General features: G+C 40.9%; 1 protein-coding gene across 5 annotated transcripts in view; it reads right to left on the bottom strand.

Annotated features, from left to right (window-relative positions):
- Positions 1–12305, bottom strand: part of LOC134223780 (uncharacterized) — a 145631-nt gene extending 133326 nt beyond the window's left edge. For 2 of the 5 annotated variants that reach the window (XM_062702972.1, XM_062702971.1), the window contains exon 1: positions 12059–12305. In XM_062702972.1, the coding sequence (XP_062558956.1) occupies positions 12059–12136 (78 nt within the window). In that variant the 5' untranslated portion in view covers positions 12137–12305. The remainder of the gene's footprint in view (positions 1–12058) is intronic. The other 3 variants (XM_062702973.1, XM_062702970.1, XM_062702974.1) reach the window with 2 other exon arrangements.
- Positions 12306–13372: the final 1067 nt, after the last annotated feature.

Consider the following 13372-nt stretch of genomic DNA (forward strand, 5'->3'; position numbering starts at 1 on the left):
AATCTCCGTAATGGAGGCAGTTATCGAAGAATAAACAAGCTGCGTGACCCCTTCTTGGTATATGTTTGCATTTCATGTAGTTCTTGTTGTTGTCGTGAGTTCCAGGTAGTCTACGAACTCCATACAGTCAAGATCTTCGGATCTTTCTCCGTAATGGAGGCAGTTATCGAAGAATAAACAAATTGCGTGACCCCTTCTTGGTATATGTGTGTTATTGTTGTTGTCGTGGACTCCAGATAGTCTACGAACTCCATAGAGTCAAGGTCTGGGGATCGACCTTGGTGACGGAGGCAGTTATTGAAGAATAAACAAGTTGTGTGACGCCTTCATGGTATTTGTTTGTATTCTAAGTAGTTCTTGTTGTTGTCATTGGTTCCAGGTAGTCTACGAACTCCATACAGTCAAGGTCTGTGGATCAATCTTCGTAATGGAGGCAGTTATCGAAGAATAAACAGGTTTTGTGACCCCTTCTTGGTATATGTTTGTATTCCTAGTAGTTCTTGTTGTCGTGGGTTCCAGGTAGTCTACAAGCTCCATAGATTCAAGGTCTGTGGATCAATCTTCGTAATGGAGGCAGTTATCGAAGAATAAACAAGTTTTGTGACCCCTTCTTGGTATATGTTTGTATTCCTAGTAGTTCTTGTTGTCGTGGGCTCCAGGTAGTCTATGAACTCCATAGATTCATGGTCTGTGGATCAACCTCCGTAATTGAGGCAGTTTTTGAATAATAAACTAGTTGTGTGACCCCTTCTTGGTATATGTTTGTATTCCATGTAGTTCTTGTTGTTGTCCGTGAGTTCCAGGTAGTCTACGAACTCCATACAGTCAAGATGTTCGGATCAATCTCCGTAATGGAGGCAGTTATCGAAGAATAAACAAGTAGCGTGACCCTATCTTGGTATATGTTTGTATTCCAAGTAGTTCTTGTTGTTGTCGTGGGCTCCAGGATGGAAGGTAGCAGTTTTCCTCCAATACCTTTTCCGAACTTAATCTATCATATCTATCTTCTTCTTCTTATTGGCATTACATCCCCACGCTGGGAAAGAGCCGCCTCGCAGCTTAGTGTTCATTAAGCACTTCCACAGTTATTGACTGCGAGGTTACTAAGCCAGGTTACCATTTTTGCATTCGTATATCATGAGGCTAGCACGATGATACTTTTATGCCCAGGGAAGTCGAGACAATATTCAATCCGAAAATTGCCTACACCGGCACCGGGAATCGAACCCAGCCATCCTCAGCATGGTCTTGCTTTGTAGCCGCGCGTCTTACCGCAAGACTAAGAAGGGCTCCTATCTAATCTATCACATGTTGTGCATATGCATAATCGAGTTTCAGACATAGTAATTAATTTTCACTCTGGGTGGTTCAATACCCGGAACATATGCAATTAACTTTGAATGTACTGAACTTGAAAGGCGATCTCCCTTCGCTTATGTGGTCGGGTTGGGATCTGACGACCAACTGGCACAATCTTACATAACCCTACTTCATCGAGCGCCGTTGGTGATGAAGCAAGTGTTTAGGAGCCAGATAATACTAAATACTCATCCTACTTGGTTGGCATTGTATAAAAACATATATGAGAGAGTTAGTTCTGAAAATGTATTGCGAGAGTTCGGCTACATGCCCGGTGCTAAAACGTGATAAAATCGGGTTAGGAAAAATCAGGGATAGACAAAATCTGGGAGTGACAAAATCGGGTCAACCTCATCTGAGTGAATGTACGCATTCCTAGTAGTTTTTGTTTTTGCCATGGTCCATATAGGAATGATCTGCAGATCAACCCACGAACGGAAAGCTATTGGTATATGTTTGCATTTCAAGTAGTTCAAGTTGTTATCATTAGCTCTGGGCAGTTATTGAAGAATAAACAAGATGTTTATTTGTTGTTGGTTCCAGGTAGTATACAAACTTCATTCATATCATTAATACGAAGTTGTCTATTCTTTGGAAATGCAAAATGTGAATAAATTGGAACGATACAACTTCACGCCGAGAACGTGAGGGAAAAAACGGGCCAATATCGCAAAGATCATGTACCATATTAAAATTTGATTAAGGACACTCCTCACGGAGTCCAAGTTTCAAAATGCTCGCGTTTTCGGGGGCACACTAAACGATACGGAGGCGGCGCACAACTGTCGTTTTTTATGATTTAGCTTTGCTGCGTCGCAGCATGCGTGAAATAATAAAAATGACAGTGGTGAGTTGCTTCCGTATCGAGTGGTGTGCCCCCGAAAACGCGAGCACTTTGAAACTTGGATTCCATAAGGAGTAACCCTAAAGACCCTCTAGATATTCGTGTAAGCCTAGAAGTCTTACTCAATAAATTTCTAGGATGACCATTAGCATATGCCATGAACGCATTTTATTCATGGACCCTAAAGGCATGTACCAAATTTAAAACAGGCTGATATATCTCTGGTGTAGATCCTAATGCCTTACTTCAGGGTTTTCTTGGATGACCATGAACATTTGAAATGGGTGCAATCTATTCTACGTACCATAAAGGGCATGTATAACTATTCAAACAGGCCGAAAGAACTCTGAGAACTTGAGGATTGTTCAAGTGTTCTCTTGGATACCCATGAACATATGCAATGAAAGCGGTAAATTCTATGTACCACAAGGGGCATATGCCACTTTTGAAACAATCCGAAAGGTATCTGGTTACGTGTGAAGATCCTAAGGCCTATTCTAGCTTTTTTTTGGAAGACCATAAACATATGCAATGGATGTATTCTATTCTATGTACCACAAAGGGCATGTACCAGTTTTGAAACAAGCCAAAAGATCTCTGGGTACCCATGCAGATTTAAAGGCCTATTCCAGGGTTTTCTTGGATAACCATGAACCTATGCAATGGACGCAATCTATTCTATGTACCACAAAGGGCATGTAACACTTTTGAAACAATCTGAAAGATCTTTGGTTACGCGTGTAGATCTTAAGGCCTTTTCCAGGGTTTTCTTGGATGACCATGAACATATGCAATAAAGGCGTTCTATTCTATGTACCACAAAGGGCATGTACCAATTGTGAAACAATCTGATAGATCTCTGATTACGCGTGTAGACCTGAAGGCCTTTTCCAGGGTTTTCTTGGATGACCATGAAAATATGCAATGAAGGCACCAGAGGACTTATCCGAGAGATTTCTTCGATAGTGCAGAACATATGTAGTGATCACATTTGTTTTCAAGATGCACAAAGAGCATGTACCACTTTTGAGACAAGTCACGGTTACGAGTGTAGACCTTAAGGCCTTACTCCAGAGATTTCTTGGATGACTCGGAACATATACTGTGAACGCATTCTACGCTAACTACCACAAAGAGCATATACCGTATTTGAATTAGCATAATAGGCCTTTGGTTACGCGAGTAGATCTTTAGGCTTTACTTCAGAGATTTTTCGGATGATTAAGACCTCATTCCAGGGATTTTCGAATTACCCGAAGTATATACTGTGAACACCTTCAATTCTAAGAAGCGCAAAGAGCTTGTAGCATATTTGAAACTGGTTGAATTGTCTTTGGTTACGCGTGTAGACTCTTAAGCCTTACTTCAAAGATTTCTTGAATAACCATGGGCCTAAGCTGTAAACCTTGAAAATGGGCAAAAAGTATATGAGTTTCTGTTTCCAAAACTGTCAAAATTATCCGAATCGGTTGAAAATTGTTGAAGTTATGAGAATATCAATTTATGGGAACACGGGTACCCTGTCGGCCATCCACGTGTGTTTTTTTTGTTGGCCGCATAAGGGTTAAGTAGTATTACCAATTATACAACAGCTGCCCTTGCGAGAAGTTGTTCCATAACCAGCTAACAACGATGGTATATCAGTCATTTCCCCGTATCCATCAAATCTGCTTTGGCAACATTTCACACCCTTTTCTCTCGACCCAACTATGTGTATCAGAATTGAACAACAGTCAATTGCGTTTGAATTACAAACATGTGCTTCTAAACTTAGAGAACTTAGCAATAAAGAAATTTAAACAGTGTATAACCATATCTTCAGTCATCCCGGCCCTACGTTTGAGTTGGGAGACGGGATCTTCCGAGGCCTCGTTACAGGCAAGTATCGTGATCTTCCAAGCACTTGGTCTCCTGATTCATTCACCGCTTTCAGTCTGCCGCATACATCTACTCACCGGGTTTCGAAACAAGCTTATGCTAGTCGCACTGAGGAAATTTCCTTCGCCAATGCCTCCAGCTTGTCACCAGGACGCATAAGTGCCACAAGCACAGAGAAAGCCCCTAATCCACTCAACACAGTCACGCCCTTCCTGCCTACGATCATCAGCCGTCCTGGTCCTGTGTTTGGGATTGGAGACGGGGGCTTCCGCAATCCTCTCTCCGGCAAGTATCAACCATCAATGAACGCTTTTCTGTCTGAAAGTTCTCCGGTTTTTAGTGAAACCACTCTCCCGTCGGAACTGCCGTTTAACTACACGTCTAGGATGCCAATAATCAACCGTTCACCGGGATGCACGCCTGCTAGCTCAATGGAAGCCCTCAATCCGCTCATTGCAGTCGAGCCACTCCTGCCAGCGCTCCGCAGTCATCCCGGTCCTGTAATTGAGTCTGGCGCGGAGGGCTTCCAAAACCGTTATTGCAGGCAGCAAGTACAATATCGTCCCGAACAATTCTCTTCCTGTAACGACTGTTACTTCCAGTATCCTGCCAGTAGACGCTGATTCCAACCCCGAGCAGCCTGCCATATCATTCAACGTTTCTAACAATTGCCTGCCGATCAGTGGATCCATTTCGCCTGGTGAATTACCCGCTCATGCCTTGCGCATCTACTACCAGAATGTGCGCGGGCTCCGTACTTTCTTTCTGGCTTTCTAGTGAATGTGACTAGGGTAACTGTCCTATTTTGGACCCCTAGAGGAAATGCATCCCAAAATATGCTTATATCTATTGAAATATAGGTTCGATATGGGCGGAAATGACACCATTTCAAAGTTGAAAGTCTTATTTATGAAATAGAAATTCGAAATGGGCTTCAGTTATTGATAAATCACTGAAATTTGCAATTTTTCTGAAATGAAAATATTCTTCGTTTTGGACAGTGCAACATATTTTGGACCCCCAAATGTACACATTTTGGACACCCCCAATTTAGTCTCTTCAAAGTCGAATTTCTAATTTACCCTGGTCAATTGAGCCGAAGCCAAGTCTTATCTTTCGATTGGCATGCATCAATGAGAAGATTCCCGCGTTTTAAATTCACAATTTCGACCAAACTTATTGTGTACGTTCAGAGATTTTCAGTGATGTATACTTTTAAGCGTAACGCTTTGTAACGCTCGCCTTCTTGAACAATCTAATTTCCTCGAAATTTCATATAAATATCGCTTTTTTTGCACGGGAAACCAGTGAAACAAATGCTGAACAATAGTAATTTCCTGAAGCCAATGGGGGAATTAGCAGCGGCATTGTTCTTAGTTCAGAAATCAGAAAACTGTCGCCAGGAGGGTCCAAAATGTGTAGGGGTCCAAATCAAGTTGGTTACCCTACGACGTAATTGTTCTGACTGAAACTTGGCTAGATGAACAAATCCTCAGCTTAAAGCTATTCGGTCCTAAGTTTGCTGTTTACCGTACAGATCGTAATTGCGTTGCGTTGCGTTGCGTTGTAACGGAGTATTTCGTAGATTGCATACTGATAGTTGTCATGTATATTCTTTACCTTTCTTACCCCAATTGCTTATGGATTTCCATTTGGGATTCAATGGAAATCCAATTGGGGGTCCAAAATGATAAAACATGAAAGCTATCATTGCCGGCCACGCCCATCTTCTCCGTTACTAGGAAAGGGAAGGAAATGATGATATGACATCTACTTAACGAGAGGCCAGCGACTCACCGACGCCCTCATAGATGTCAAGGAATTGGATGGTGGGTAGGGTATGTGGTTTAGGAGTATCATTATAAGCAAATGATAGAAAATTTGTGGAAATACGTTGGGAGTGACTTTGCTAAGAAATTTATGTCACTCCATTATCCTTACCGATGATTTTCCTCGGATGGGGCGAAGGTATTAGCCTTGCCCTGGCTAATAGCCTAGGTTTAAGCGCCTTTGCTCGCTCTCTGAAACGAAAAAAGAGCAAAAAGAAATTAAATTCCCCTCCCCTCCTGATATGATAATGATTTTGATCAACAAATGAATTCTAAGTGGATGAATAAATGATCAAACGGCTGCAAACAAGCCTCTATTGTCGTAGCAGAAGCAAACCCGCCTCAATACGACAGGCAGAAGCACATGTTTGTGATTCAAAGCTCCCATACGAATGATCCAGAAATATCTACATAACTCGAGAACTAATCAGAGGATAAATAAATTTTAGGCGAAACGAAGTTCGTCGGGTCTGGTAGTACTACATATAAGTACGCCAAGTTGATGCAATTTACTAAATAATGTAATAATAGCTAAAGGCACTCACCTTGTTCCAAAAGTTCTTACCCTCTTCCCGATATACTTATGGAGCTGGATCATTCTACATCCCATGAATATTTCTCTGACACGGCAGTTGTCATTAGCGAAACAGGAGGCACGCCACCAATCCGTTGGAAGTCATTAACAGCCACCCGCCGCGGAACTGAATGAATAGTTGTAGGGCTGTACGTCCGGCATCTCGTGGATCCAACATGCTTTGGAAATTCATTTCCAAACTTCGGTCATCCGGGTTTGTTTGATTTCTGCACTAATAATTTCGTCCATTACGGTAATCGATAGTTGAAAAAAAATTTTTTTTGTTTTGACGCGTGGAAAATTTTGAGTCTCTTTTCTATACAAAATTTAAACTCGCTTTTTTTTTTTCTGTTTACCGTACAGATCGTAATTCAGCTAACAGTACTAAGTCTCGCGGAAGAGGAGTCTTGGTAGCTTTCTCATCACGCTGGAATAGCTACGTTGACTCTACATTGACAAGCATAGCATTGGAGCAGTTATGGATTAGAATTTCTACGGCAGATCGATTATCTCTACATTATATCTACCTCCAGACCGGCGTAGCGACATAAATTGCATTCGGGGTCACTTGAACTCTTTTAGCTCTATTAGTTCTAACCTGGACTTCAATGACATCACATTGCAACTAGGAGACTATAATCAATCAACCGAACTTGGAATGGGTTGCATCGGAAGACGGGTTTATGCATGTGAACCCTCAATCTGTTTTGTCTACCAGTAGCTCCGCATTGGTCGATGGTTTTTCGTTTAATGGCTTGACTCAGCTCAATGGAGTGCCTAACAGAAATGGTCGGAAGAAATGGAAGAAATCGCCAGTTCAGAGCTGGAAAAGTGTAATTTGTTCGTTCGACATTTCCTAACTACCTTCAATGCCACCAGGGCCACCGCCGATTAAAAAGCTGAGGCAAATCAGTTCACGACTGATGTTTTAGATTTACATGCGTTAATAACACTAGTCAACAGTGTTTTACTCCCTTCAACCATTCTCAGTGTACTTGAAAGATTTTTCTTCGCTGAATTCAGTCATGTATTCAGTTTTTTTGTAACACGTCCAGTTTTTGAGAAAAACGGGTTTAAATTCACAGAACTACGTATTCTTATGGGAATTTGGTTTCTCTGTTCTGTAAAGCTGGTTTTCGATTTATAACTTTGAAAAAGAGGTTTGAATTATATTGACGAAATCGTACAAGATCTAAATAAGTTGTTGAATCTTATTCATTTGTTCATTTGTTGTGAAAACGGAATTTATTTCACAAAACTACGTATTTCCAATTAAATTTGGTTTCTCTCCCTGCAAAGCTGAATTTTGGCTCCTCATTTTATGAATTAAGTTTGAATTTTATAGAATGGGCCTTGGAGAATGCATGTGGGTTGTTGGATTCCATTGGGCACGTTCATTTGTTGTGAAAAACGGAATTTAATTCACAAAAGTACGTCTTTTCATAGAAATTTGGTTTCTCTCCTCTGCAAAGTTGAATTTCGACTCCTCACTTTTAGAATAAAGTTTGAATTTGGTGAAATGGGTCTTGTAGAATGCATGTGGGTTGTTGGATTTCATTTGGCACGTTCAATTGTTGTGAAAAACGGAATTTCATTCACAAAAGTACGTATTTCCAATGAAATTTGGATTCTGTGCTTTGCAAAGCTGAATTTCGGCTCCTCATTTTAAGAATAAAGTTTGAGTTTTGTAGAATGGGCCTTTTAGAATGCATGTGGGTTGCTGGATTTCATTTGGCACGTACATTTGTTGTGCAAAACGGAATTTAATTAACAAAAGTACGTATTTTCATAGAAATTGGGTTCTCTCCTCTGCAAAGCTAAATTTCGGCTCCTCACTTTTAGAATAAAGTTTGAATTTTGTAGAAATACGTATTTTTGTGAAATAAATTCCGTTTTTCACAACAAATGAACGTGTCAAATAAGATTCAACAACTTATTTAGATCTTGTACGATTTCGTCAATATAATTCAAACCTCTTTCTCAAAGTTATAAACCGAAAACCAGCTTTACAGAACAGAGAAACCAAATTCCCATAAGAATACGTAGTTCTGTGAATTTAAACCCGTTTTTCTCAAAAACTGGACGTGTTACAAAAAAACTGAATACATGACTGAATTCAGCGAAGAAAAATCTTTCAAGTACACTGAGAATGGTTGAAGGGAGTAAAACACTGTTGACTAGTGTAATCGGCAACTCGGATTCATTTTCAACCTATGTGAAGACTTCCTTAAGTGAATAGGATTTAGGATTTAGGAGTCACACTGGATCAAGACATGACATTCAAGCCGCACTATAACGACATCATCGCAAAAGCTAATCGGCAACTCGGATTCATTTTCAAACTATGTGAAGACTTCCGGGACCCTCATTGCCTAAAATCTCTGTACTGCTCTTTAGATCGTTCTATCATTGAATTTTGTGCTGTAGTCTGGAGCCCTTAATATCATAGCGTCTGGATCTCAAGGCTAGAAACCGTGCAGCGTAGATTCGTGCGTGCACTTCGGCACCTACCATGGAGGGATCCCGCTCGTCTTTTCCGCATATGAGGATCGATGTAGACTACTTGGTATTGACACTCTTCAAATGAGTAGGAATAAATCGCCGCCACGAAGGCGGCCAAATCTTTATGCTCCGGAACGAACAATCCGTCAACGAGATTTCCTGCACCTTTCTCCACGTAATCGAATATATGGCATGAATGAACCTTTCCGTGCTGCTTTGAACAGCATTTATAGGCTATTTGATTTTAACTTACCATTAACCACCTTTTTAAGAAGATTGTAATCGTTTAACGTATACTTGTTTAAAATTTATTATATTCATTAAGACAACTAAATGTCAGATGAATCTATACATGGTTAAAAAAAAGTACCTAATTTTAGATACTTTTTTTTCTCTTGCATCTCCCTCCCTCTTCCCTTTGTTGTCATAAAATGAAGAGCAAAACCACTCAACAAGGGCATTAAAGTGAGGGAACCCAACGTTGAGTAATCTCATGTTTACAAAAGTTGAGTGCAATTTTGAACCAAACATGAGAACCGTAATCGATCGCATCGGTGAAGAGGAAAAGGTTGACCGGGACCCAATAAGACACCCAGAAAACACGAAAAACTTTAGAAAATGTATAATCAACAATGGCCCGTGAGAGCGTGAATGTCGATAAACGTTTTTAGTGGTAACAATGTTCTAGAAAGATGAAGCAGGACTATCAACAAACACATCGCCACTATCACCTCGAAGGCTTTTGCGTTACTTACTTGATACTTGATACTTGATGGGCTACAGCTCTTCGATAAACCTACGCCGAATGGAGTTTCCTTCTCCACTGGACTCGATCCTGGGCCAATCGCTTCCAGTCGCCCTGAACATTAAGCGCCTTCAGGTCCACTTCAACCGCCAAAAACCATCGTGTACGCGGCCTCTTCCAGGTTCTCTACTAAATATTATCTTCGCTTGACGTTCTTCCGGCATACGAGCAACGTGTCCAGCCCATCGTAGTCTACCGTGTTGTATACGCTTAATAATATCTAGCCCTTTATACACCTGGTACAACTCGTGATTCATGCGACGCCGCCAGATACCGTTCTCCTGTTTACCGCCGAGTATTGTCCGCGCTATATTGAACAGTAGATTTGAGAGTGCATCACCCTGCTTTAATCCATCTGTGGTAACAAATGACGTCGATATTTCATCCGCAACCCTTACACTTAATTTCGATCCGTCCAACGTTATACGAATCAGCCGTATCAGTTTCGCAGGAAAACCATGTTCAAGCATAATTTGCCATAATTCATTCCGTTTCACTGAATCGTACGCCGCCTTGAAATCAATAAACAGATTATGTGTCTGTAAGTTGTACTCCCGGAATTTATCAAGGATTTAACAAGGGTAAACATTTGATCCGTCGTTGATCGGCCCTCACGAAAACCTGCCTGGTATTCGCCGACGAAGGACTCTTCAAGCGGTCTCAATCTGTTGAACAGAATACGGGACATAGTTTTGTACGCCGAATTGAGACACTCCAGTCTGTGCCCTTTCTTAAAGAGAGAGCGTCTTCCCATATTTTTGACATAATATGGTGCAGAACTTCCTAATGCTGCTCACTGCCATGTTTAAGAAGTTCAGCCGGGAGCTGATCCTGCCCCGCAGCCCTTTAATGTTTGAGTCTCATAAAACCTCCGCATATTATTCTTCCTACGGTGGGTTCGTTTTTCGGCTGCTCTTGTACCGATCTCTATTCCATCGGGTACCCGACACCAACATCCGATCGACTCCCATAGTTTGTTGATGTTGTCGCTAACGCTGATTGCACTTATCCGTTCGTCGAGCTTCTGGCGGTACTTAGCCGATACTCCTTCGCTAACAATCGCTGGATATTGTAACGCATCGTTCTTTGTGATCTTTCGTTCGATACAGTGGACAATCGTGATCAAATAGGTAGTGATCAGTGCGTTACTAGGGTTGACAAAAAGGATTGCTAAATCGTTTACCGGCATTCACGGTCTCAAATCAGTACATTGTGCCATAGTCCAAAGCGTGCTACAATTAGGCTCCCTCCATATGAACACCGGTGCAAGTTGATTGGACTCAGTACCCTGGCATCGAGACGAGTATTTCTACAGAGGGTCTTCTGTTTTGACCTGGTGAGGAATATTATTGACTGCAAAAACTTATTGAGACAGGTTAATTTTCACGCTCCATACCATTCTCTACGACGCCGCGCACTGCTCTACATCCCCTCACGTTGCACGTTATATGGCCATCACAATCCACCGCTTAGTTGCTGCAGACATTTTAATGACGTGAACGAAAGTTTCGATTTCAATATTAGTACGACTATGCCGGGTGTATGCGCAAGGCATTGTTCTAATCGAAGATTCTATGCGCAATTCGTATTGGCTCGCACGAACAACAACAGGGGGTAGTGAGCAATGCTGCTATAAGAAAATTGCAATGAAGTTTTTGTCCTCTTTGGTATTCGAAGAGAAGATTGCTGTTTGATTCCATAGCCTAGTCAAATATATTTGAAAAAAAGTTTCATACTTTTTCAAAAATCAACAATTTAGATGCATGAAAGGGGTTTCAATTGAATGTAGCTGAGGAAAGCAATTACAGCATCGAATTGTCTATCAAACCGTGACCATCAGACACTCGGTTACGTAGGCAACATAACAGAAATCGACATTCGAAATATTATTCGCCTGAAAACAATTAGCAAAGTAGAGAAAACGTTTCAAATTAGTAATGCATTCGTTCTGAGCAAGCTATAGAAAAGCTCCATCGAAAACCTCCCATCAGCATATTTTCCTATGACCAAACGAAAGCAACAGCAAACAGCAAACTATGACGGTCTTAAAATAGACTACGAGTTCTACTTTCTACATCCGACGAAACGCTCTTTTTACCCCCATTCAACATGCATCAACATCTTTTAAAGTATTGCATTGCGATTTCTTAATCAACCGCCATATTCCATTTTATTTGAATTGAATTATTGTGAAAATAATACCTACTTTGAACAAATTTTGAAATAGATAATATTATATTATATTTTGAATGAAATGCATCAAATACCTGGACAGGCGAAAGGGAGCTGCTATTTTTGCTAGCGGAGCTCCCCTTAGGTTTCAACTTCAATCTCCCGATATTCATCGTTCCACTGTTTGTTTTCACTAGCACATTAATTACAACATTTTCTTCTTAACTTAAACATTTGCGTAACTAAAATGCTAAGCATGCAAAATATCGAACTTTTCGTATAGTAAAATAAGCAGCACAACAAAAAAACCTGATCGGATTCCGTCCGCGATTTGTTCCGTTTGCTTTTGTTTTGATTTTTTGTATTATAGATTTTGACGTTGGGGATCGTTCAAAAATTACGTCCATCGTTTTTCGGCATTTTCAACCCCCCTCCTGTCACAAACTGTCACAAATAATTGACCCCCCCCCCTCCCCCTGTACGTACATCTCGCTTAACTTTTCAAAAGGACCTAAGTAACATTTTTTCCATGATTTAATTTGAATAGCGAAATCAACAGAAAAACATGAAAGCTTTTGATTGCAGTACTCAAATTAATTCATGAAAAAAATGTTACTTAGGACCTTTTGAAAAGTTAGGCGAGACATGTCTCATTTATATTTTAGCGATTACTGTGGTTTATCTTTTTCGTACACTATTTTCACAATAACATAGTGAGTTATGTCCCTTACTAACAGTTTGAATGTTTCTAAAATGCTTTCAGTATTTTTTTCTTGTGGACGGACGTCACATAAGACGAACCCCCCTCCCTCCCCCTGTCACAAACTGTCACAAAACTCTGACCCCCCTCCCCCCCTCAAACCTTGGACGTAATTTTTGAACGGCCCCTTGTCATTGTGAAGAGTCCCGCACATAGGATACGTTTGCGTTGCGTTTGACACATTTCCCATAGGAAAACTGTCAAACGCAACGCAAACGTATGCTATGTGCGGGGCTCTTGACATCGAGGGGTTTGCGGATGGTTTTCTTCGCAAAACCGCAAAACAAAATATGGTCTGTTCAAATATTACGTAACGCAATAGGGGGTGGGGGGTTGTTTGATTTTTGTTACGCTTTGTTACGCAAAATATAGGGGGTGGGGGTTTTTCGAAATATTAGGGGGATTCACTTAACGTCGTAGGTTGCTGTGTATCTATTTATGGAAATGTTTCATAGGCGATTTGAAATATGTCCCTTGTGGTTGAGTGTGAAACATTTCTATAATCAGATACGCAGCAACCTACGCCGTTAAGTGTATACCCCTATTGTTATACTAAAGACACACTGGTGGTACAAGGACCGTGGTATACCACGGTTATATACCCTAGTACATATTGTACCATGGTTTTCCACGTTGTACCAGCATGGTA

The sequence above is a fragment of the Armigeres subalbatus genome, chromosome 3 (genome assembly GCF_024139115.2).
Source record: "Armigeres subalbatus isolate Guangzhou_Male chromosome 3, GZ_Asu_2, whole genome shotgun sequence".
In the NCBI taxonomy this organism is placed as follows: domain Eukaryota; kingdom Metazoa; phylum Arthropoda; class Insecta; order Diptera; family Culicidae; genus Armigeres; species Armigeres subalbatus.